Genomic DNA, 27,030 nt, shown 5'->3' with positions numbered 1-27,030 from the left:
ATATGAGGGGTCATGTGGGGTTGGTGGAGATGTGAGGGGTGAGGGCTGGAGGCTCTAATAACTTCTAAAACAGCTGGGGTGAAGTCTCAGGGAACTGAGATGGGCTTCTAATCAGCTTTATCCAATTTAGTCCAACTATATCCGGTAACCACCATACCCACAACCCTCCCTTCACCACCCCTCCCCACTTCCCCAGTGCAAAAATCATGCATTTGACTTTTACCGAAGTGGGTCCAGCAAGTTGAGAAATTTCCCAACTCGAGCTACCCGCCTCAGTAGCCAAAGTCCAGCCCTTAGTCTTTGCTGAATCTCAAATGAGCTAATGGTTGAGTGGCAGCTGCAATTGGGAGCCCTAGGGAGAAAATAAACTAGAAAGGGGTCCCACTCCTGTCCACTATCCAATGATCTTTACAGAAACTCATTTTTCTAGCACATGTTTTTATTTCAGATCTCCAGCATCTGCAGTATTTTGCTTTCATTCAATAGTGTCTGTTGGAAAGTAAATGTCTTTGGATGTTGGGTGAGAATAAAGAAAAACTTGCATTTATATACAGCCTATCATGACATCAAGACACCCCAAGATGTTTTACAGCAGTATTTTTGACGTGTAGTCGCTACTGTAATTTAAGAACAGGGCAACCAGTTTGCAAAAAGCAAGCTCCTACAATATGATAATACTGACCAAATATTATGGGGTTTTTTTTGAGTAGTTAGTTGAAGACTGAATATTGTCCAGAACACTAGGGAGAATTCACCTGTTCTTTGTCAAATAATGCAATAGATCTTTTACATTTTCCTACAAATCCATAGAGAGCATCCAGAGTAGATTCATTAAGATGATGCCAGGAATGGGCAACCAGTTATGTGAGGGGAATTGGGATAGAGGACCCTTATCCATTACAGCAGAGAAGCATGAGAAGAGATATAAACAAAGATTATAACTTTATGCAGGACATTTCTGGAGTGAGTATGGAAAGACCATTTCCACCGATTGGATAGTCGGTGATGTGGGATCATCAATTTGAAATGGTCACTTTGTGCAACGACAGAGGTCAGGAGGATTTCTCTAGCCAGCGGGTTTTTGGAGCATGGAATGTTTTGCCACTGATAGTGGTTGAAGCGGTCAGCATTGCATCTTTAAAGGAAGGAGATAAACATTTGAAGCAGAGGAACAGACAGGGCTATGGGGAGAAAGCATGACAGTAGGATTAGTTTGGATAGCTCAAGGAAAGAGGCAGCACAAAATGACTTTCTTTCATGAAGTTAATCTGTTTTTAGTGGTGCTGGTTGACGGAACAACTTGATGCTTTTGTTTATGTTCACAAAAACAGGCAGGTGGGACTGTTTCACATTTCACCCAAGGGATGGATGTTTTTTTTAATTCACGGGATGTGGGTGTCGCTGGCTAGGCCAGCATTTATTGCCCATCCCTAATTGCCCTTGAGAAGGTGGTGGTGAGCTGCCTTCTTGAACTGCTGCAGTCCATGTGTTACAGATACACCCACAGTGCTGTTAAGGAGGAAGTTCCAGGATTTTGTCCCAGCAACAATGAAGGAACAGCGATATATTTCCAAGTGAGGATCGTGAGTGGCTTGGAGCAGAACTTGCAGGTGCTGGTGTTCCCAAGTGTCTGCTGCCCTTATCCTTCCAGATAGCAGTTGTTGTGAGTTTGGAAGGTGCAGTCTAAGGAGGTTTGGTGAGTTCCTGCAGTGCATCTTGTAGATAGTACACACTGCTACCACAATGCATCGGCGGTGCAGCGAGTGAATGTTTGTAGATGGGGTGCCAATCAAACAGGCTGCTTTGTCCTGGATGGTGTCAAGCTTCTTGAGCGTTGTTGGAGCTGCACTCATCTCGACAGGTGGGAAGTATTCCATCACACTCCTGACTGTGCTTTGTAGATGATGGATAGCCTTTGGGGAGTCAGGAGGTGAGCTACTCACCACAGGATCCCTAGCGTCTGACCTGCTCTTGTAACCACAGTATTTATATGACTAGTCCAGTTTAGTCTCTGGTCAATGGTAACTCCTAGGACAGTGATAATGGAGGATTCAGCAATGCTAATGCCATTGAATGTCAAGGGGCAATAGTTAGATTCTCTCTTGTTGGAGATGGTCATTGCCTGGCAATTGTGTGGCATTATTGTTACTTGCCATTTGTCAGCCCAAGCCTGGACATTGTCCAGGTCTTGCTGCATTTGGACATAGATTGCTTCAGTATCTGAGGGGTCGCAAATGGTACTGAACATTGTGCAATCATCAGTGAACATCCCCATTTCTGACCTTATGATGGAGGGTAGGTCATTGATGAAGCAGCTGAAGATGGTTGGACCTATGACACTATCCTGAGGAACTCCTGCAGTGATGTCCTGGAATTGAGATGATTGACCTCCAACTACTGCATCTATCTTCCTTTATGCTAGGTATGACTCCAACCAGCGGAGTGTTTTCCCCCTGATTCCCATTGACTCAAGTTTTGCTAGGGCTTCTTGATGCCACATTCTGTCAAATGCTGCCTTGATGTCAAGAGCAGTCACTCCCACCTCACCTCTGAAGTTCAGCTCTTTTGTCCATGTTTGAACCAAGGCTGTAATGAGGTCAGGAGCTGAGTAGCCCTGGGAAAACCCAAACTGAGCGTTAGTGAGTTAGTTATTGCAAAGCAACTGCCGCTGATAGCACTGTTGATGACCCCTTCCATTACTTTACTGATGATTGAGAGTAGACTGATGGAGCAGTAATTGGCTGGGTTTGATTTGTCCTGCTTTTTGTGTACCAGACTTACCTGGGCAATTCTTCACATTACCAGGTAGATGCCAATTTTGTAGCAGTACTGGAAGAGCTTGGCTAGAGGCTCTACAGTCTTTTCCATTCGGATTTTAGGAAAGGGAGTAGAAGCAGGATTGGACTTATATGTTATTGATAAGGAAGCATTGAAAATATCAGGAGTTTGTTAAAATTAATCCTTTTACAAGTTGAAATGGAAATACTTGAACCATACAGTAAAAAAGTCAGTTGCAAACACTAACATTTTGTGGAGATCTTTCATCACAAGGTTGCTACAGTTTCAATGTGTTGATGTTCACTTAAACTTGGAACTGAGCATGAGGAGTAGTGGGGGTGGTGTGGTTAATGTTGTAATTGCCCCCTCACCTTAACCTCATGAGCACTCCTTATTTTGTTCTTTTTCCTTGCAGCAGGCATGGCCTGGTGGGACCCAGCAGATCCTTTTGCCTCCAGCCTGGCAGCAGCTAACAGGAGTGGCAGCCCATACCTCGATGCAGCATGCTACTGTTCTTCCAGAGACAATGGCAGGGACCCAGCAACTGGCAGACTGGAGGTAGGTTCAACCGGTCTAGTTAGTTGAAATGAGATCACTTAATTTTCTGCCAGTTCTTTCCTGGAGGTAAGGAGTACCCGTTAGCATAATCAGAAAGCATTTGGCTCAACAAAGTCACAAGACAACTTGGCCTGACGGCTTGTGACACCATGTAATGGCTTAATTAATATCATGGTTGCAGCTGTAGGTTGCTCAGCCTCTGTTGGTTAGTCGGGTGTGAAACCCAACTCCTAACCATACTTTGGAAATATCCAATGCAGAGTCAGCAATTACCCTGCAGGATATAGCCCAATTTCCTTAATCCAGAGGACTGAAGCATCGAGTGGCTTAAAGAGTCTCCACCTAAGGATGTATAGGAGTTTAAGCAGCACAAACCATACCATTCACTAGTAAAGAGCACTGAGAAGCTTCAGGCTGCTTCCATTTGTTGACTTACAGGATTATTTGCAGCTGAGTAGAAAGCATTCCAGCTCCCAATACTATGCTACCTCGGAGATAATGTGCTTAAGGTGGGTAAATGGCATGAAGATTGTTTCACCATCTTTTTTCATATATCTGCACAGGATGTCTTACCTCTTCCGGTGTCATCACAGGCCCAGACCAGCCAATCAGTCATCACTGATACCCTTGATGTTTTTCAGTGTTGGATAACTGAGAATGCCATGAAAGTCCAAAATCCAATCAATAAGTGACCAATGCCCAAGCATGTCATGATGATCCAACTTAACCATGCAAAGAATCTGGTCACTCTATCCCTCTTTTCCTACCCAGAGGACTGCCACTTACTAGCCACATAAATCATAATTGTTTGACGCAATTCCAGTGTCCCATCTCTAGATGTGTCATCATGGAGCCGACTTGGTCCCACAGAGGTCAGGAGAATTGTCACCAGTTGGGCACATAAATTAGAATTGGAAAGTGAACGTGTAACCTGTCAACACTACTCCTCCAAAGTCTAATCGTGACTCCATCCAATATATTTAATGCCCTGAAATTTGTGAAGCTGAGCACATGAAAGAAGTCATCACAAGTCCTGCCCGTGTCTACTGCAAAGCCTTTTCCTCAGAATTATTATAACCTGAAGCTCTGGAAGAAGGTTGATTATTTGTGACTAGTGAGACGTGTTGTTGGTCTGTGCTGTGTTAGAATCGTATTTCTTTAAATTGGATTTTTCTTTTTAAAATATGGAAGGACATTACATTATTTGGACATTGGAGGCTGCTCAAGAGTTGTTTTTTAAAAGGGCCATAAGTTCACTTTGGAACTGTCAACAAGCCGTCCTCTTCCAAGCAATCACCTGAGTTACATGGTACTTGAAAAGGAGTTGTTTGTTTTGAACTGCAAAGTACTTTAATTAATGAAAAGCTGGAAGACAAAAAGGCAGAGGCAAACCTGTGGTTTTTGATTTGTCTTGTTAGGGAAAGGCTGACAACAGGAGGCTACCCTGACTAGCTCTCTCTCCATCTCTGCTTTGTGAAACCGTGTGTGGTTATTGACCTGTAGCCAGATAATCCTCATCTGAGTGTAGTTTATCTGCACAATTTTGGACTTGCTAGCTCAGACAGGAAGAATTGGTCCAGCTGTACTCTTCTCCATGCTGAAACACAACATTGGTGAACTTCCCAACATCTATTGGGCCCAGTCTTTACCCAAGGGAGCTTCAGACTGACAGCCTCGAGCCTTCGTGAACTTTAATTTTCTCTTCTTTCTAAGCAAGTTTTTTTTCCCATCCACCTGACTCTGCAGGGAGTCTTTGTCTGTGTATATGTGGCAGTTTGTGTGTGTGTGTGTGTGTGTGTGTGTGTGTGTGTGTGTGTGTGTGTGTGTGTGTGTGTGTGTGTGTGTGTGTGTGTGTGTGTGTGTGTGTGTGCGCGCGCGCGCGCGTGCTGGGGAAATTTAAAAGGGTTAGTTAAATACACTTCCAGATTACAATCGTGTTTCAACCAGTTCTTGAAACTTGTTTAAAAGGAGTTCTGTTTTATAATACGTTAATCGTTCTGAGTTTTTTGAACGAAGCCTGGTGAGAATCTCTTTTCATTGGGTGCTAGAAGTATAGGTAAACAGTTGGCCATTTTGGCGAGAAAATTAAACATTTAAATGAATGGTACAGCCTGCAGATTCGTGGGGCTTGATAGTTTGTGCACTCCTCCCATCCCGATCGTTACAACTGAGGAAGCACGATTATCTCCTTTAACTTCTTTTTGTTTGCCCCAGGAACTCTCATCCACACACCAGCCATTACAATACCATCATGCAGCAACCGGCCCTGCTAGCAAGTCATGTGACCCTGCCGTCTGCCCAGCCGTTGAATATTGGGGTTGCTCACGTAATGAGACAGCAGCCCACTTCAAGCTCCACCTCAAAGAAGAACAAGCAACTGCAGTCCTCTACCAGGTGTGTAGAACATGTCATTTGAAATTTACTGTCATTCCTCTGTGAGACCTGTGGAGAGGTCAAATGACCTCTTTTGGAAAATGGGGGCACAAAACAAAAGTTGTTTGGGTGCCATTAGGGGACCAAAATGGAGTTTGATGCGCACACCTCTGCCAGAAATTGTGGCAGATGCCACCTTGGTGACGCCATTGGACGTGAGCTGCGCATGCGCTATCAGAATTATACAGAGCAGGCAAATCGTGATGTCAGTCAGCCTGCAATGCTGATTTGATGTTAGCAGTGCTACTTCGGAGCTCAATGCTCCCGTTGATGCCTCCCTTAAACTTGAACAGCTGAACTCTTGTTAAGCAGCAGCAAGGATTCCTCCCTCTATTTAAGCAGATCAGCAACTACTTAGAGGTTAGTTCCTGTTTGATTTCTTCTGGCTGTTGCGATGATTTTACAGTATTTGGTGCTTTCTTTAGGTCATGCAGAGCATGAGAAGAGCTCTCAGTGGAAGGCCACAATCACCAATGGAATTCAGGGAGCAATTCTATGTCAACCTCAGCAAGGAACAGTTTGTGAGATATCTGCATTTCACTCAGGATGTCCTCACTGAAATCTGTCACTGGCTGCAGCCACAACTGCAACTACAGAGCAGGCAAGGACAGTACTGTCCTTCCCCATGGTGCACAGTGCCATTGACTCCCTGCATATCATTTTGCGTGTGTCACTTGTCAACTCTGCCAACACGAGAATCATGAAGGTCTGATATCCGGGCAGCAGTCATGATGCTTCATTCTGTGACAGCTGGCTATACCAACAGTATCTAGCAGAAAGTGTGTCAAGATTCGTAGTAGTTTACTACATGCTGCATCACCTCGCCATTATGAGGGACACTAATCATTTTCCCACCAGCTTGTCTTGCTCTGTGTGGTCTCTGCTTATTGCCCCAGGCCTGCCGACTGGTGCACTCATGTCTGGGAGTATTTGCTTTGGCAGAAGCCTTGAAGTCAGCAAACAGTCCCCCGCTACTTGGCACAGCACTCCCTGTAGACCTCTGTAACCAGAAAGAATAATAGAAAGTACCAAGCACTGTAGAATCAATCTAGATGGCCCCTTTCTTCCCAATTGCCTGTGCAGATCTAATTCAGGTGCGATACCAGTAACTCTTTCGAGTACAAACACGTTTCCATCTGTTCCTATTCAGATGAAGTTACATTGTTTCATAGTTTGCCATTGTGAGATTTGAACTCTTGATCTTGGGGTTACAAGCCCAGTACCATAACCACTTGGCTATTTAGGCCAAGCTGTGATACCAGTAACTACAACCACAATTTCCCATTCACCAACAATCTAAAACCTTTTTTTCTCTCTATCACTGACTATCACAGAATCCACTTAGCCACAATGCAAAAATAAAAGCTACCACAAAATAAACATTTCAAACCAAATGTTTCAATGAAATCATGCCTTCCCTTAGTGCCTTTGTCTATCCTAATGCTGCTACACAGTGCTAACCCAGTGACTGTAGCATGGCTGGTGGAGACTGCAGATGACCTTAGAGAATGACCTCAATCGACTCTGGCCAGCTGCAGATAGCACTATCCCGGCATGGGCAGCAGCAGTCCGGACTGGCTGGCTGACAGAAAACAGCACAGGCACAGGGTGGGAGGACAAATGCTGTCAGGAGATTTGTGCTCCATAAAGCCACTGCCACTCCCTGGGGCAGCATTATACCCTTGCTAGCCAGTTGGTGATGGAAGGAAGCCATAGTCAATCTTTACTTATATAGATTTATTCACAGAGTGAATCATTGCAGGTATATACCTTCTGGCTTGATTCACACCCTGTCTCAGAAAGTGTCTCTTTACATACTCAAGTAGCCATCGAATCAATGCCCTTCATCTTAACCTCAATTGATATAATTAACAGGAAGTGTCTCAACAATCCTACTAATCTGTTGGAGGACAGATTACTGAATGTGCCACCCTGCAAGCCTCTTTGAACACTATCATGCACAGCCATAATGGCAGAAAGCTGTCCTTGCATGACGGCAGTCTGACCTTCCACTGCAGCACAAAGACATTGGGCAGTTGCTGTTTGTGCTGCAGTGGAACTTGTGACATTGACCAGGTGTTGCATCATCCATAAGTGTAGGAATGGAGTTGGCCACCGCTTCCATTCTGGAAAGGGTGGGCTCCAGGCTGTGAACAAAGCCCTGTGCCAAATTGGTGCTGGATACCTCCATGTTCCTTAACATTGAGTACAGGATTTCTGGCAGGCCTGCCAATGAACTGAACATTTTGTGGTGCACTCCCGTCAGTGTTCTTCTGTAGGTTGCCTCAGTGATATACCCATAAAGGTACTCTGAAAGGGACCTGTGTGAGACCTCACTCTCTGGTCAATTGGCACCGGCACTTTCCTTGCCCTGGCTGCAGCCCACTCATACCCAGTGTCTCACGTGTTGCAGGTCCCACCTCTGAACTATAATATACTCAGTGTCAGGATCTGAGCTTGTGGCTGTGAGTGTGAATCAAGTGACAAGGCTGTATCTTCATTGTCACTCTCTTTTTGGTGTTCCTTCCCTGCCTGGTCAGATTGCTCCTCTTGTGTAGCTGAAAGGAAAAAGGCACATGGGTAAAGTTATGGTGAAGAGAGGGAGGAAAGTGTGACATGCTTACACCATTTGCAACTTGTAAATCAGAAGAGATTGAGATGAGGGGTAAGTGGTGTCTGAGAGACATGATTAGGTACGAAGATACTGCCATCTTCAATGGTTTCAAAACTAGCTGGTGGTAATGGCATCAGCAATGGCCATTCTAGCACCATTTCCTCCATTGAGGTTAAGACATGCAAGTGCACCTGTTCCACTCTGGTTAGCTCCTGCTGTCTCCGATTGTGGACGACTGATTGATAGAGATTGTGTGAGGCAAGTGATGGTGGCTTGGTGAGGCATAGTTGGTGAAATATAGTATTTTAAGATGCATTCACTGACCTTGTCCACTTGTGTGAGATCATTGATCTTTTGTGGTACTGCATCCAATTCCTCAGGGCTTGACCCTTGGCATTGATCTCCTTGGCTATCTTCTCCTTTTGCCTTTTGACCATGTGTCTGGAGGACCTCCTGCCCTGCTATGGATACAGGATATCTCTCCTCATTTCCACCTCCTGCACCAAGACCTCTAGTGTAGTGTCCGATAACCTTGGAGCACGCTCCCATGTTTTGCCATTCCTCACTCTTTCTCAAGTCAGATTCCCTTCACAAATCCCAGCAACCCTTCCAGCTACAAAGCACCTCCCCTTTAAGAGATGCAGGCTATCTTTAAGCAGCGCAGGCTAGTTTTAAGTGGCGGTATAAAATTGTGATTTTGGGCTCCTTGCTGATGCAAGGAATTAATGAACAATGCAGTTAGTGCTGGCAGTATGAAGAAATCATTCTGAGAAGTATGCAGCAAGAAGATGGCATGCTGCCTCTATTTCATTCAATGGGTTTAAGTTAATTGTGCATCAGGATCCCCATGTCCATTTTGGGGTCTAACCCAATTTAGCTCTCAATGTCTCTTTTAACAAAGAAAGGAAGAAAAAGCTTTCATTTATATATAGTGTCTTTCATAAGCTCAGGATATCCCAAAATGCTTTACAGCCGACAAAGTACTTCTGAAGTGTAATCATTCTTGTAATGTGGTGAAACGAGGTAGCCAATTTTCACAAAGGATGGCACCTTCCTTCAGCATTTGAGTGCCAGCCTATATTGGGTATTCTTGTCCAGGAGTGGAGCTTGAACTCTCAACCTTCTGACTCAGCAGCACTGCCCTTACACTATACCTTGGTGGCAACCAAAATTATACACAAATCAAGTTTAATCTTACCATTAACATGTCTCAGTAAAGCAAAAACACACCCTCTGGAATCTTACACACCATTGCCTGGAAAGCACAACAACAACTTGTATTTATATAGCACCTTTAATGTAGTAAAACATCCTAAGGCGTTTCACAGGAGCATTATAAAACAAAATGTGACAGCAGCCAAATAAGCTTATGTTAGGGTAGATGACCAAAAGCTTGATCAAAAATGTAGGTTTTAAGAAGTGTCTTGAAGGAGGTAAGAGAAATGAGGTAAGAGGAGAGGCGGAGAGATGTAGGGAAGGTCTTTCAGAGCTTAGGGACTTGGCAGCTAAGTTACGGCCACCAATGGTGGAGCAATTAAAATCAGGGATGCTTATGAGGTCAGAATTAGTGGAGCGTAGATATCTTAAATGGATCTGTGGCTGGAGAAGAATACAGTGGAGCAAAACCATGTAGGGATTTGAAAACAAGGATGAACATTTGAAACTGAAGGATGGCTTAACTGTGAGCCAGTGAAGGTCAGTGAGCACAGTGGTGTTGGGTGAATGAGACCTGGTGTGAGCTAGGATACTTTAAGCTGAGGGAGGGTAGAACTAGAAGGCCAACCCATATGCGGATTGGAATAGTCAACTCTAGAAATAACAAAGACATGGATGAAGGTTTCAGCAGCAGATGAGGCAAGGGTGATGTTTGGTTATATTTCGGTGATGAAAATATGCAGCCTTAGCAATGGCACAGATATATGGTTGGAAGCTCATCTTGGGGTCAAATCTGACAGCAAAGTTACGGACAGTCTGATTCAATGGTCAGGGAGAGGGATGGAGTCAGTGGCTAGGAAATGGAGTTTGTGGAAGGGCCCCAAGCCATGGGCTTTCAGTCTTTCCTATGTTTAGTTGGAGGAAATTTCTGCTCACCCAGTACTGAGCATCAGGCAAGCAATTTGATCATTTGGAGGCAGCGCAGGGGTCAAGAGAAGTGGCGGTGAGATAGAGCCAAGTGTCATAAGTGTATATGTGGAAGCTGACACTATGTTTTGGATGACATTACCAAGGAACGAGCCAACATTCAATTTTCTTTTCGAGGCGACAAGTGTCATTTGTAGGTTCCGTCTAAAATAGCCTTGTGCTAATCTGTTCCTTTTATTGAATTCCTATGCCACCCATTCTTTCTTAAAATATGTAATACTTGTCAGATTGAAGTTTACTTTCCAATGAATACGACATTTATTTGTTATTTTCATAGGCTGTGTCTATTAACACTATTTACAGTAAGTCCTTGTTTAACATTACCCCATTTAACATTGTTTTGCTTTAAAGTCAGTAAGTTAATGGGGCCTGTAATCTTCTTGAGCATTGCGTTTTAAAATAATTTCCCACAAGATCCGACTTTCGAATAGTATCTCCCTACTTCCTGGCTTCCAACTTGTAGCCTCCCCGCAACTGGTGGCCTCTCCCCGCACCCCGAGGTGCGGCCCCGCCCCCCCCACCCACCCCACCCTTAGTTCCCTGGGTTGTGGCCTCCCCCTGCTCCCTGGCCAATGAGTTCTGGCCAATGAGTTGTGGCCTACCTTCCACTCCCTGACACAGCCTCTAGCTGCTCCCCTCTCCTGGACCTGTATTCCCCTTTGAAGATCCAGATCCAGCCTGAAGCTCTGATGTTGTGCAAGTGAAAGTCCCGATGAAGCAGAAGTGCCAAGCTGGGGCTGCTCCAATCCATGTTTTTCTTTTAAAATACTCCTGCTACGCTGTTTTTCTCCCGAACCCTCGCTGGCAGGAGCATTTGGAAAAAAAACCATGGATTGGAGCAGCCCTAGCTTGGCACTTCTGCTCCATTGGGACTTAGACTTCCACAACATTCGAGCTTCGGATCGGATCTGGATCTTCAAACAGAAACACAGGTCCAGGAGAGGGAAGCGGTGAAGGGGTGAGTCAGGGAGTGGGAGGTTCAGCCAGAGGATGGGTTGGGGAGGGGTGGGGGTAGAGGCCACAACTTGGGGTGCGGGGAGGGAAGTGGCTGCAACTCAGAGGGTTGGGGAGGGGGAGGATCTGCAGCGACCTGGAGGATCAGGGAGCAGGAAGTACTGAGTAGAAAGTTACATCTTTCTTTTATATTTTTAAACTTATTTTATTTTAAAACTTATTTCATTTACCAATGTAGGAATTTGGCAATGTAAAATATTCCAACTTAGAGGGTATAATATTTTAATTTTTTTTCTTCTGATAAGGAAGATCCTACAGAACCTAACTACAGTTTTAGCATTGATTCCCATGGGAAGCAATGTTTCACTTAAAGTCACATAAAGTTGTGATTTTCAGGAATACAACCACAACTTTAAGTGAGGACTACTGCTTTTGAGAATGTATAGGGCTTTTCACTGATTTCTCCCAGTTGGGAAACCAAGCTCTGTGGGAGTACATGTAGAATAAAATGACAATGATGGAGTTCTTCTGCAGGTTCATAGAGTTAAAACTCTCTTCGTGTAGTTGCGGGATAATTGGTTGTCAGATTAATTGAATTCATGCCACATCTAAAAGTGTGTTGCTTAAATTGTAACATTCTTAGCAATTATTTCAACAAGGTGCACCTGAGTTTGATGGGTGAGGAGGAGGGTGCTGGTGTGGTGGCAGGGTAAGAAAATAACTGGAATTTACTGAGATAGAATGGAATAAACGTGAACTGTTAGATTCACTTTCCAGTCTGCTGAGTTAACTAAACAAGGCAGTGGTACAATTTGTCTCAACATCTCTGAATTAAGGAGGGAGAGGAAAATCAACCATGGGTCCTGTTCCTGCTCATTGTCCAGTGACCCCAACTCCTCCCTTGGCAAAACAGGTATTAGGTCCATGCTCAGTTATGACGACCCTCATTATCGAGTAGCCAATCAGATTTGGGTTCAAACATGAAGAGTGAGCAATTGACTGAGATACTAGAGAGGAGCCAGCAGCTGGGGAACTGCATGCCAACACGATTCAATGCCTTCAGGAGGAGAGTGGGATACTGGAGGAAAGGAAAATAAATCAAATTCAAATTAGATATGATTGCAGAATTAAGTTTCAGGGCCTTAAATAAGAACTGTTTTGTTTAGCATGACTGTATAAGTAATTTTCAGAAATCTTGATTTTTTTTGTGTGCTTGTGTCTTAATGTTTTTGCTCTGCTCGCACAGGAATATTTCAACCTACGAAGTCTCTTCCTCCCGAAGCTTCAACTCCCACTCCCCGCAGCGCTCGAAACGTGTAAAGGAGAACACCCCGCCAAGGTGTGCCGTGGTGCAGGACAGTCCAGCGTGCAGCACCATGACATGTGGCTGGGGAGAGGCCACCAGCACAACCCACGAGCACCAGAGGCAGACCATTGTCATTCCTGACACGCCTAGCCCAGCAGTCAGCGTCATTACCATCAGCAGTGACACGGACGAAGAGGAGGAACGCAAACGAGTACCCAACAGGTGAAGAGACAGGAGGTGCCGTTATATAGAATTACATTGAATTTACAGCAGAGAAACAACACATTAGGTTTACCCATCTATGTTTATGCTCCTCTTCCAACCTAACTTCATTTCACCCTATGAACATATCTTTTTCGTATTCTTGTGAGTGTCTGGATGAGCGCAAGACGATAAACTTAGACGTGTCTCTTTTTTCAGCAACATATCTTTTATTCCTTTCGCTCTTGCACTTATCTAGCTTCACTTCAAATGCATCTATACTATCCCCCTCAACGTGTGATTCTAACCCCTATCTAGTAAAGAAGTTTCTCTTGAATTCTTCACTGGATTTATTAGTGATCGTAATGCGAGTGAGGACTTTGGCTCAAGCAACTTTGTCCTTTGAAAACCTTTAAATGGAGTGTGTGGTGGTAACTGCTTTTTGAATTCAACAGCAACACTGAGCATATCTGAAACAGAGACCAAGCTTTGAGCAATCTATTGAAGGATTGGCAGGAGAGATTTTCAGAGGGCTGAGACTGTAGCATGTGCTTACTAGAATTTAACCAAGATAAAACCACACCACTTAACTGGAAAGGAGCTTTATATCCAAGCATACGAGGCAAGCCAGTAAAGGAATAGCACTTACTATGATTGTGGGAAGCAAAATTGTCCCACGGGGTTAGAATGTGACTCCCCTCTTCAAAAAGAAAAGTGATAAGCTAGTGATGGGGAAGTTTTGTAGCACAGTGGGTAGCATGCTTAACTCTGGGTCAGAAGCTTCGGATTCAAGCTGTGCTCTAGGATTTGATGGCCATGGAAGGTACGTTCATAACATAGCATAACAGATTGATTATCAGCCTGTAAATTCGTCCAATACTCCTGAGTAAAGAGTACCAAGCATAATCATGGACCAATCCAATGGAAGTCCATTGGTCACCAACAACCTCTTAGGGTGTGAAGGTAGAGGATAAGCCAAGAAATCATAGGCTATTTAGAATTAATCAACTATTGATCAACTACTAGAGCCTATAACATGGGATAAAAGTACGAGTTACTAGAATATAAGTGAATAGTTAAGACCAGTCAGCACAGATTGGTAAAACACAAGCTGTACTTGATCATCTTTATAGAATTATTTGAAGAAGCAACAGGGAGGCTAGATAAAAGAAATGTAGTAGATGAGGCCTATATGAATTTGTTGAAGTTAAATTTAAGTTGCTTAAAGTGAAGATAATGGTACACGAAATTAAAGAAAATATGACCTCAAGATGGAGATGGTCAGACAACAAAAAGCAAAGGGTAGGGGTTAGAAAAAAAAGTTTCTCCCAGTGTAAAGAAGTGATGGGCATTCCAAAGTGGTCTGTGCTGGAACTGCTCTTATTTATTGAAAGTTTGCGTAAGTGACCTTCACTTCTGAATTGAAGGGACGACACTGAAATTTGCACATGACACTAAACAAGGGTTGTGGCAAATTGTGACCAGGTAAAGATATAAAAGCAATGGAAAAGGGGAAGACTGGATTTACTGGGTTACCCCTAAGGGTGAAGGGTTACAGTTATTAAGAAATTAGAGCATTTTTCACTGGTGCTGACAGTATCATGGAGTGACCTGATTGAGGTCTACATGATTGTGAAGTATTATGACAGAGTAAATAATGAGCAATTGTTTCCACCGGTCAGTGAGGGGAGGGAAACATGAGGGCCCAGATTTATGGTAATCTCAGGAATTGAAGGGAAAACTTGGAAAACATTCTCTCTATAGAGAGTGATTATAATGTCAAATCCCTGCCGCAAACTGTTATTAAAGCAGAGTCCTTTAATTCTTTTAAAAAGGAATTAGATAGTTGTTTGCAAAAGATGAATATTGAAGGATGTGGGCAGGGAAAGTGGGAGGATTTAGCTAAGGAGCTTATGTGAAGGAAATAAACGACTTCAGACTTGACAGATGGAATGAGCTGGAACATTCAGTGAGAGCATCCGTAAGTTTACTTTTCTGTAGCTTGGACCATCTTAAACCTTAGGGCGCTGGCTTTCAGGGCTATCTGAAGCAGAGTGGGAAGAATGACAGCCTCACTCCAGGCCTCATCCCAGTCCAGATGGCTTGTTGATCATTAAATGTGCCCCAGAGTATCAGGAACCTGCCTGACTTGGGTATGAGGTTAGCTCAAGTCTGCTACACAGGATTGGCAAGGTTCCAATATGCCACTGCTATGCTTGTCATCTTCAAATCAACAAACCCCAAAGCCCCCCACCCGCCCCCACTCCCAAAGCCCTCCTTCCCACCCACCTCCCCTCCCAAGAGCACAACCACAACTTTCTACATACAACGTAAGCTTAGTGAATGCTGTTGAACTTGGCAACTGAATTTGAAATCAATCTATGTTTTTTGCAGTAATGAGGGGTTACTTTCCATTCTCATATCTGCTCTTCTAGAGCATCCCATCCGTTCTTCAATATAAAATTCAATATATAGAAGTCTAATGATAACCATGAAACCATTGTTGATTGTCACAAAAAGCCACAAGAGGTTCACGAGGGTCCTTTAGGGAAGGAAACCTGTTGTCCCTACCTGGTCTGGCCTAAATGTGACTCCAGATCCTCAGTAATATGGTTGACTCTTAAATGCCCCTGAAGTGGCCTAGCAAGCCACTCAGTTTTATCAAACTGCTAAAAGGCCAATAAAAAGGAATGAAACTGGATAGACCTAGACATCGGAAACGACAAGGGCAAACCCAGCCCTGTCGACTGTGCAGAATCGCCCTTACTAAGGGGCTTGTGCCAAATTTGGGAGAGCTGTCTCACAGACTAGTCAAGCAACAGCCTGACGTAGTCGTACTCACAGAATCATACCATACAGATCATGTTCCAGATACAACCATCACCATCCCTGGGTATGTCCTGTCTTGGGTGGCACAGTGGTATACAGTTGGGAGGGAGTTGCCCTGGGAGTCCTCAACATTGACTCCAAACCCCATGAAGTCTCATGGCATCAGGTCAAACATGGGCAAGGAAACCTCCTGTTGATTATTATGTACTGCAGCCCTCAGCTGATGAATCAGTATTCTTCCATGTTGAACACCTGGAGGAAGCACTGAGAGTGGCAAGGGCACAGAATGTACTCTGGGTGGAGGACTTCAACTCCATCACCGAGTCGCTCAGTAGCACAACCACAAACCAAACTGGCCGAGTCCTAAGGGATGCAGCTCCTAAACTGGGTCTGCAGCAGGCGATGAGGGAACCAACAAGAGGGAAAAACATACTTGACCTCATACTCACTAACCTGCCTGCTGTAGATGCATCTGTCCATGACATTATCAGTAGTAGTGACCCCCACACAGTCTTTGTGGAGATGAAGTCCCATCTTCACATTGAGGATACCCTCCATCTTGTTGTGTGACACTACCACTGTGCTAAATGGGATAGATTTCAAACAGATCTAGCAACTCAAGACTGGCGCTGTGGGCCATCAGCCGCAGCAGAATTGTACTCGACCACAATCTGTAACCTCATGGCCTGGCAATTACCCAACTCTACTATTACCACCAAGCCAGGGGATCAACCCTAGTTCAATGAAGAGTGCAGGAGAGCTTACCAGAAGCAGCACCAGGCATACCTAAAAATGAGCTGTCAACCTGGGGTGAAGCTACAGCACAGGACTACTTGCGTGCCAAACAGCATAAGCAGCAAATGATAGACAGAGCTAAGGTCAGAAGTGGGGATGTTCACTGATGATTGCAGAATGTTCAGCACCATTTGCAACTCCTCAGATACTGAAGCAGTTCATGTCCAGATGCAGCAAAACCAGGCTTGGGCTGACAATTGGCAAGTAACATTCCTGCCACATAAGTGCCAGACAAATACCATCTCCAACAAGAGAGGATCTAATCATTGCCCCTTGACATTCAATGGCATTACCATCACTGAATCCCCCACTATCAGCATCTTGGGGATTACCATTGACCAGAAACAGAACTGGGCTAGCCATATAAATACTGTGGCTACAAGAGCAGGTCAGAGGCTAGGAACCCTGTGGTGGATAGCTCACCTCCTGACTCCCCAAAACTTGTCCACCATCTACAAGGCACAAGTCACGAGTGTGATGGAATACTCCCCACTTGCCTGGATGAGTGCAGCTCCAACAACACTCAAGAAACTTGACATCATCCAGAATAAACCAGCCCATTTGATTGGCACCCCATCCACAAACATTCATTCCGTCCATCAACGACCAACAGTAGCAGCAGTGTGTACCGTCTACAAGATGCACTCCAGAAGCTCACCAAGGCTCCTTAGGCAGCACCTTGACCACTACCATCTAGAAAGACAAGGGCAGCAGGTACATGGTAACACCACCACATGGAAGTTGTCCTCCAAGCTGCTCACCATCTTGACTTGGAAATATCTAGCAGTTCCTTCACTGTCATTGGGTCAAAATCCTAAAACCCCTTCCCTAACTGCACTGTGGTTCTAATTGCATCACATGGACTGCAGCAGTTCAAGAAGGCAGCTCACCACCACCTTCTCAAGGGCAACTAGGGACGGGCAATAAATGCTGACCTAGCCCTCATCCTGTAAAATAATTTTTAAAATCACACCTGCAGCCAGAAACTAAGTCTCCTTAATACTAAATGCAAACCTTTTTGGGAAGTAGAAAGCTGAGGCTCTATTTCGGTATTGGGTTTTATGGAATTGGAAAATTTAATCTGTGTTGTCAAGGTACACCCAGTGCACAAATAAATTGATGGTGTAACTTTTAACTATGTAGGCTAGGAGATTTCAATACTGAAATCTGTACTGAATTAACTGACCTCAATCAGGACAATACATCAAGACTATATCAGGGTTGAGTGTATGTGTGCACATGCACTGGGTCAGGCTAAGCTGTTACGCCTTAACATGATGAATCGCCCACCCGTTTTTTTCAGTCAAGGATCACACCTGAAAAAATGACAAACTTTGGCAAGTTACTGGAGATTGGTTGTTGCCAGTGGAGCCCCAGTTCAGGAAAAGTCATGACTCTCATGGGAGAATTGGTAGAGGGTAAAAAGAAGCTGAATGGCGATATGGTTAAAAATATCAATATCCAGTCCTTTACTAAAGGTGTTTCCTTTCCCTTTTTCAGCAGACTGTCAAAGCAGAGGAAGAACGTCATCAGTTGTGTCACAGTACATGACTCGCCAGATTCAGACTCTTCGAGCAACAACAGCCCATATGCTGTGCGACAGCAGCACACCATCAGCAGCAGCACTGCAAACAATCCGGCCAAAGGACGGTCAGACAGCCACTACTGTGGCAACCCACGCACCATCATTGTTCCGCCTCTCAAGACGCAGTCTAGTGACACCGTGGCAGGGTGTGACCGCCTTGTATCAGGTTTGCCCTCAATCCCTCCTTGTATCCTTCGCTGTGTTCCAGTCCATCATAGAAGATCTCAGATTGCCAATGCCAGTTTATAATTGCAGGCAAACCTCCCAAATGCATTGCCATGACTAGAGGAGTTCAGTCAGGAACTGACACTGACTCTTCTGGCTGCTCATGAGTAAGCAGTAAGGTGTAGCCTTCTGTTTTAGAATATTCTAGGTATCTCACTCTGTTCACGGGGTTGGTTCTATTGATGACCATTTTTGTCCCCTCCTGTCTTCAGGACACTGATTCTTCTGATTTTAATTGCACTGTGTTTATTCTTCATTATAAGTCAAGGCAAGGAGGTGCCAACAGGCATCTCAACCAAGGTGACTCCTGTTCTAATGCAACGTCCACACATTTTCATTTCTCAGCAGGGAGAATTAGGTAGCAGTTGGGTGTAAAAAGCCTGGCTGACTTACCCTTTGCCTGGCATGAGGGCACTTGTCCAGATGTGCTTTGCTCTTGTTGAAACCCGCTAACAGACCAGGAATAAAACCTGACCCCATTACCTGCAGCCTTTACCATTTGCATTGTGTGGGGGTGGGATATCATTATTCGAAGCTGTTACACACTGCCCCTTCCCCCCACCCACCCATTACTACAGTTTTATTAATGACTAGAGTAAATGTTGTGAACTTGAGGGACATGTTGGACCCAAGATAGATAAATGAGAGTATATTCTAAATGATGAGAAACTTAGAATTAGAACAGCTTTCAAAACAAAATTGGGTAAATACTCAAAACGGAAAAGTTTGCAAGACTATGGGGGAGGAATGGGGTATGGGACGAAGACCACTCTTCAAAGAGCCAGCACAGGTACAGTGGACCAACTGCTCTTTAAGATCTTATGAAAAATATTTGATTAAAAACAGTCGTTTTATAGAACAGAACTTGAATATTGCTGAAAAGAGAGATATGTTGCTGAAGCTTTTCATTTTGCACTCATTAGGACAAATATAAGAATGCCAAATTTCAAATGATCACAATAATATATATTACAGAAGAAAAGGGTACTGATTGGTTGGCAAGTTGGCTCTGATTGGCCGAGGCATTGCTATGGAGAAAGCAACAGGGAACTACAGGCTCCCCAAGCTCCTGTGTAATTCAAAAAAGATGAAAAAGCCCCATGGTTTTCTCCATGGCAACGCTTCGGCCAATCAGCGTTGACTTACCAACCAATCAGTATCCTTTTCTCCTGTTCCATAAATTGTTGTCATCATTTGAAATTTAGCATTCTTGTGTTTGCCCTGATGATTGCAAGGTGAAAAGCTTTAGCAACGTGTCTCTCTTTACAGCAATATTTGATAAAAGTTAATTACAGTAATTTTGTAGTTACTTCTTCTGCCACTGGGATTTCAGAAGCACATATTGACTTAGACACATCCATTACCAACTGCAGGTAACCTTTGCAAGTTAAGAGCAAAGAGAGACGTGAATCATTTTAAAGGAAGAATTGTGAGAGGCAACATAAAAGAAAAGGTACAATTCTAAAAGGGGTGCAGGAGTAGAGGGACCTGGGGGTATATGTGCACAAATCATTGAAGGTGCCAAGCAAGGTTGAGAAAGCAGTTCATAAAGCATACAGGGTCCTGGGCTTAATAGGTAGTGGCATAGAATGCAAATGCAAGGAAGCTATGTTAAACCTATATAAATACTAGTTTGGCCTCAGCTAGAATATTGCATCCAGTTCTGGGCACCACACCTTAAGAAGGATCTGAAGGCATTAGAGAGGGTGCAAAAAAGATTCAGGAGAATGGTTCCAGGGGGGTGAAGGACTTCAGTTACGTAGATAATGAAGAAGTTGGGGCTGTTTTCCTTGAAGAGAAGGCTGAAAGGAGATTTGCTAGAGGTATGCAAAATCAGGAGGGCACTGGACAGAGTAGTTAGGGAGAAAGTGCTCCCATTGGTGGAATGATCAAGAAGCAGAGGGCACAGATTTAAGGTAATTGGTGAAAGAAGCAATAGCATGAGTAAAAACTTTTTTATGCAGCGAGTGGTTAGAATTTGGAATGCACTGCGTGAGTGCGTGATGGAGGCAGATTCACTTGTGGCTTTCAAAAGAAAATTGGATAATTAACTGAAGCGGAGAAAATTTGCAGGGCCATGGGGTAAAGGCAGGGGAGTTGCACTAGGTGAATTGCCTTTGCAAGGAGCTAGCACAGACACGATGGGTCAAATGGCATTCTTGTGCACTGTAACCATTCTGTGATTCTAGGGAGAGGTTTTTTGGCTTTACAAGGACACAACCTCACCTTAGCAGCTAACTAATACATTGTCCTTTGCAGGGTCTGTCATGATAAACAGGATATCATCTGTGAGCAATGCCAAGGGGGCTCAATTAGTAGTGCTACAAACAGCTAAGTGCCAAAATCAGGCTCATAAACCAAACTCAAATGGGCCTTGCACTTCCTCCTTTATAGTCAATAACCTGGCTGAGTGATTGAACCTTCATGGAAACTCAGCCAATCCATGATGCATTGCAGAAGTTGCCCCGTCAGCCTTATCTCTTTAGTTAGACTTTGGAGCATAGGTTTTTCCAGTTGGCATTAATCAATTTATTTTGAACAGATTAATGACAATTAGAAAATTGAGCCTCAGGTCTCCTTGCTGCCCGTTGTGGTATTTCTTCCATTTAACTGCTCTTTCTATTTTTCAGGCACACAGGGGCACCATTCGTTGGGCCACAAGACCAAAAACGCCAGCACAACAACATCCAGTACAACCCACTCTTCAGCAAGCTACTCGGGGATATCATCTTACCGGCAACAGAGGTCTACAGCCCATTCCTTTCAACAGCAACCCCTCAATCTCAGTCAGGTACTCGCACACATACTTGTTTAATCATTCAAAGTCAACCAGGGCACTTGCTGCTGATCCATAACATCTCGTTCCTCATCAACATTCTCTCACACCTTATTACTCCCAATCTTTCCTGATCACTCTCACTCTCTCCGGATTATTGTCCACTCTGGCCTCACCTCTGCCCGCCCTCTCCCGACCTCTGCCCGTCCTCTCCCGACCTCTGCCCGCCCTCTCCCGACCTCTGCCCGCCCTCTCCCGACCTCTGCCCGTCCTCTCCCGACCTCTGCCCGCCCTCTGCCCGCCCTCTGCCCGCCCTCTCCTGACCTCTGCCCGCCCTCTGCCCACCCTCTTCTGATCTCTGACCACCCACCCTTGATCTCCGTCCACTAGCTCCTGATTTTTGACCACTCACTCTTGATGAACTACAGCTGAGATCCCATTCTAGCTGTGAAAACAGGATGAGTGTGGCTGAAATCTGCCCAGTTATGAGTATAGGATAGAATTTGATTGGAATCCCTCCTGGAGAACACATCGTGTGTGGCTGGTATTCCTTCAGCTGTGAGTATAGGATCAAGTGTGGATGGGATCCCACCAGTTCTGAGTATGGGTTTGAGTGTGGATGGGGTTACTCCTGATGTGAGGAGATCGAGTGCTCCTTAGGATTTTTCCAATCAGGTGAAAGGGTGGTGATTGAAAATATAGTAGTAATGTTTCTAAAGCTGATTTTCTTTGGTCATTCAACATGTTTTTCTCTACGTTAGTTAACAATGCATTTGTCTTTTAGGCTCAGCCACATGTGACAGGCATCCAGGAGCGGAGTGCGAACCATGGACATCGAAGGCAGCAAGCGTACATCACACCGACCATTGCTCAGGCCCCCTACTCATTCCCACATCGCAGTCCTTCACACACTACTGTGCATCCTCATCTGGCAGCGGCCCATCTATCGGGGCAGCCTCACCTGTACACCTATGCCACACCTGCCCTGGGGCCCACAGGCACAGTGGCCCACCTTGTGGCATCGCAGGGCTCTACTAGGCATACCTATGCCACCCATCCTGGAGGGATTGTCCACCAAATGCCTGTTGGCATGGGACCAAGGGTACTGCCATCTCCCACCATCCACCCAAGTCAGTATCAAGCCCAATTTGCCCACCAGACATACATCAATGCTTCGCCAGCCTCAGCTGTCTACACCGGATATCCACTGAGCCCAACCAAGGTCAACCAGTATCCCTACCTTTAAGACTTGAGATCAACAAGGCATTGTATTGAATTAAAACAAGCAACAATGCATCTCACACTTGAGATGGTACTTAAGAAACAAGCTGGAAGGAAGAGTGCTTAGTCATGGGATGAAAAATACAAATTTTTTTTATCAGAAGTTTATTAAAGAAAAAATCACCAAATTTTGAAAGCCTGACAATTGACCTCTGGCCAGTGATGAAGATCTTCAAAGGGGAGTCAAGCAACAGATATTTGGGAGATATTTAATCTCTGAAATGTTTTAAGGACCTGCGACCTTGAGACCCTGGAAGCTACTCTGAGAGTTTGATCGAAGTTTTTATCGACGAAGTTCAGTAAATGAACTATAGTTGTTGATTTCTCAATTTTAGTTTATTTTAATTTTTTTTGGAAAAACAAAGAGCTGCTCTCCCTTTCCTAAATCAAACCCTCCTTGTGAAGGTAGAGGTTGCCAGGGCCCCTTTTAGAATGTAGAGAGATGAGGAAAGCTTCATTCAATGATACGATACCAATAGATATTACTTGTGATTGCACAACCGTGATTCAATCTAGCTCTGTTCTTAAGGCATGTTAGTTGTGACTGTTCTGAGCTCCACAGTGTATGAGTGTGTGTATGTGTCTGTGTGCGTGTGCTGATCTTGCTGTCTGTGGTTTCGTCAGCAGAGAGCTTCCTGTCATGTTTCGAACATATTCCCTTGTAGTGCCTTACAGAAAAGGGTAAGCGTTCCTCCAGACTTAACACAGATCTAATGGAGCTGGTGTTAATGCTGAGGCAGTCCCCTCAGTTGCGACTCTTGGGCATGACGATCCTAGGTGGAAAAAGGACTAGCTGTAAGAGAGTGTGGGGTTGCAGAGGGAGACGCATGGTCTCTGAGTTTTCTTATCCCATCTTCTCTTTACATCTCTGCAGGTGTTGGCAGCTCACCACTGCCTCTCCCAGGTAGCCAATCAGCGTAGGCAGAAGAACACAAAGTCCTGTGCAGCAAAGTGCCATTTGACCCACTAAGTCTGCAAGTCTACCAACAGTCTGTGTCTAATTATTATAACATAGATGTATCCCTCTCTCCTCTCTGCCAATTGATCCGCCAATATAAGGAATACCCACCTCCCTGAAAACAGTATCAAGTCTTGTCAGTAAACTATCAGTGTCCCTCCTCTCTTAAAGGTCCAAACTGCCATTCAATTAATGACTTTCTTCAGACAGTCACTGTTGACAAGGAGTTCAATCATGGAAGGCATTACAATGTCACTTATCCTGTCCTTTAAAGAACATGTGCACATGGGGAGGGGAAAATTGACAGAGAAAGAAGGGAGACGAGAGTTCCATACCGCACAATATTCCATGGCCATTTGAATGAATGATGTGTGGTGCATTAGTTTCTGTGCTGTTGACACATTCCGGTGTCACCTTTTGGAACAAGTTCTATTTCAGTCCACCAAAACATTCTGCTTCTGTTTTTTTCATGGGAGAAAATATTTCTTCCATGACTGCATCAAAATAGCATTGAAATATTGCCCACTTTTTCCAATTGAATAAAGAAAAGGTGACCAATTCTCTCCTTTAGGCAACTTGACTTTGGACTGTTTCCTGCTGGGGCACATTTTTTCTGTCAATTTTCTCCCATCCTCTCAATTTCTTGGAACTGAGATACAGTTCAGTCTGATCTAATTCAATGGTGCAATAGGCTGCTGAGACTGAATGGCCTCCTTAGGTTCGTATGTTCATTCCTTTCCTGAAGATATTTACCTGCAGTTGCCTCCTGGTACCCTACTGGAACCTTGAGGGTGAGCCACAGGTCAATCCTGAGACCAATCCTGCCTTCATGTGCATACATCGCACAGGATGTGTTGGATGATGACTAAAAGAGACCTGACTGGAAGCAAGTTTCAACTGTCCCCACCTTTTTGACCCAGGACCACTGAGGCCAACTATGGCTGCTCCTTACTGTCACACAGTACAGTCCATTGACAGAGGCTGGGACCATCCCAGGCAAGTGTGGGTCACCAACTCACTGACCTGACCAGCTGAGACATGGGGGAAGTGAACCAGAGAATGGATGCACGATACCAGTGAATCTGACTAGTCTGACCCATGACAATTCTGTATTATAAATTTGACTGCCATCTGGTGGTGAAAAGCATTTTGTTTGTTACAGGGGGAAGGCAACTTGAGAATTTGAACTGGTGCAGTGTCACAAGTTAGGATCCTACTCCTTGAAATTTTTTATTAGGAAAAATAATGTTTTAAAAACAGAAAGTAACAATTATGAGCAGAATCTCCTTGCTCACTATGCAAATTTGTAACTTGCATTTTTTAAGAGAACATTTAATTTTTTCCTTTTTAATGTGGTACTTTAACAACCATCTTCATTAGCTGCTGTTTTAAACGTATTGAATTAGCATTTTTTTCTCTCTCAGTTTATTAATTTTCTTTCTGTTGACAACCAGCTCTGCACTTTTCAGTGGGAACCATTTAATTTCTTTTCTTGCCTGTTAGTTTCAGGTTGTGCTGCATATGTGTTTTTTTTTGAGCAGAGTTGTCCAATAGAAATTGCTGACTAGCCAAGGTCTGGCCAGATACAGTTTCAGCCGCATGCGCTCATTTTAATTACACGCACACACAATACAAGTAAATGTACTTCACACATGTATATTTACTAAGTAAACATCTGCCACCATTCAGTAACTAAGGAAGTAAAACACAATGATTAATATATACTCTTAACAATTAATTAATTAATCTCTGCTTTTTGTCACCATTTACCAGAAAATTCAAATGATGAGTTCACATATGTAAGTCATGTGAATGAGTATTAAGATCGCATGCCCAATGACAATTATTTTTATTTATTGATCCAAAATTCATCTATGTTCCCTATCTGCCTATCTGGGGGACCCAATTAGCCACATGTAGCTAACGGTTAATGAATTGGACAACATTACCTTAGAGAAGGTAACTAGTAGAAAGGAGAAGGTGTGATGATTGCATTTTCACAGAGATTGCCTTCTTGCCTGAGTTGTGTAATTGAATAGTCATTGGGTTGTTAAAGGTTGATGTAAGCTGTGTCAGCTCTTTTACGTCGAGTTAAATGCTGGTCCCAAAATAACTGTATTGGTCCTTTCCTATGGGCTGGATAATTATATAATGACACCCATGTTATTTGTACATTCTGAAGGCCAGTCCTTGTAGTTGGCTTGGCAGAAACTAGTTGCAGTCCAGTCAAAGAGAGCTGGCTATGAGTGAGTGTGAAGATGTGGAGGGAGGAATAAGTCACACACATACACAAAAACAAAATTGCTCTTGTCACCAAAGAAACCACATTTTATTGCATTTTTTGTGCTTTGCTGCCCCTTGACTGCCAGGCTCTTTCATGAAGATTTCTTTACTCTGTTAGGAGATGAGAGCTTGAACTTGTTCCTATTCATGTGTAATTAACTCTTAATTCTCAATTTTATTATTTTCATTAGGTGGGAATTTCTTAAAGGTTTAATGGTTACTGGCATTGCTGCTATTTTGATGTATTTAAACATTCAAGTGAGTCCGTATCTGTTCTGTATGTATATACATATATTTATATATAAGGAAGGAGAAAAAAAGTCCCTAATCATTAAATCCAGGAAGGGGCACAAAATCTACTGATTACCGGTAAACGTCTGCACAGTTTAATTCTTAATTCACACAGGAATCATTTTTTATTCTATTTAACATATTTTATACTTGTATCTTTTTAACAACGTATTGAGATGCAAGTATTTTTCAACTCAGCGCCAGCAAGAAGCTCCTGTTCTCCCACCAACCACCACCACATCCCCCCCCCCCCCCAAAACCCCCTGCCCAGGTAGGGGGTCAGCATTAACTTTTAGAGAATGAACTAATTACAGTTACACAATTATTTCATCAGAGATCTGAGCGTGGCTGGAATTTCTGGGTAGCATGACGTCAGTCTGGTGTCTGTTGTTGTTCCATGCTAGCTCCTTTCTTTAGGCACTTTGCATGTTGCAGTTTGGTTGTTTAAAATGAACTTCACTATCAAGTAAAAATGCCATGGAAAAGATGCTTTTCTGAGCATCTTACCAATTTGGCTGTAAGTGCCTTTATGTTGGAAGCTCTTCAGTGTATATTGGCATTCGAGTGTATGGCTCTTTGAAAAGAAGGCAGATTTCAAACGCAGAGCAGAAAACTGTGACAGTTCACTGATGCCCAGATAAAGGGGAGACAGAGCTCATATATTAGCTGTCACTCTCCCCACGCCGGCCCCTCTGAGTCTGACACTGGGAACATTTCTTTGTTAGACAGAAATGAGCCCATATTGGATGTGCTATCACATGTACAGAGTTATGTGGGGTGGAGGTGAGAAGCCTTAGGGTTGCCAACCCTCCAGGATTGTCCTGGAGTTTCCACAAAATAAAGATTAATCTCCTAAATACTGCTGTGAGCAACCTGGGATAAAATTTATACCGGCATTAAAAATTTGTGCACTTTTACAATGTCGTCTTTTAGTTATAAAAGCATTAAGAGATGGGGGAAATAAAGATTGTTTGATCAGATGGTTTAAAGTGGAAAGTCATTTGATGAAACTCCCAAGAAC

The 27,030-nt window shown here is 43.9% G+C and overlaps 1 protein-coding gene across 2 annotated transcripts in view; it reads left to right on the top strand.

Moving 5' to 3' along the window:
- Window positions 1-26,114, top strand: part of hipk2 (homeodomain interacting protein kinase 2) — a 280,504-nt gene extending 254,390 nt beyond the window's left edge. For both annotated transcript variants that reach the window (XM_041216305.1, XM_041216304.1), the window contains exons 10-15: window positions 3,194-3,336; window positions 5,551-5,730; window positions 12,726-13,007; window positions 18,111-18,361; window positions 21,051-21,211; window positions 21,981-26,114. In XM_041216305.1, the coding sequence (XP_041072239.1) occupies window positions 3,194-3,336; window positions 5,551-5,730; window positions 12,726-13,007; window positions 18,111-18,361; window positions 21,051-21,211; window positions 21,981-22,442 (1,479 nt within the window). In that variant the 3' untranslated portion in view covers window positions 22,443-26,114. The remainder of the gene's footprint in view (window positions 1-3,193; window positions 3,337-5,550; window positions 5,731-12,725; window positions 13,008-18,110; window positions 18,362-21,050; window positions 21,212-21,980) is intronic.
- The last annotated feature ends 916 nt before the right edge of the window (window positions 26,115-27,030 follow it).

This window comes from Carcharodon carcharias, chromosome 21 (assembly GCF_017639515.1).
Source record: "Carcharodon carcharias isolate sCarCar2 chromosome 21, sCarCar2.pri, whole genome shotgun sequence".
Classification (NCBI taxonomy): domain Eukaryota; kingdom Metazoa; phylum Chordata; class Chondrichthyes; order Lamniformes; family Lamnidae; genus Carcharodon; species Carcharodon carcharias.
Note: the sequence above shows the minus strand (reverse complement) of the source record. Positions and strands in the feature narration are given on the sequence as shown.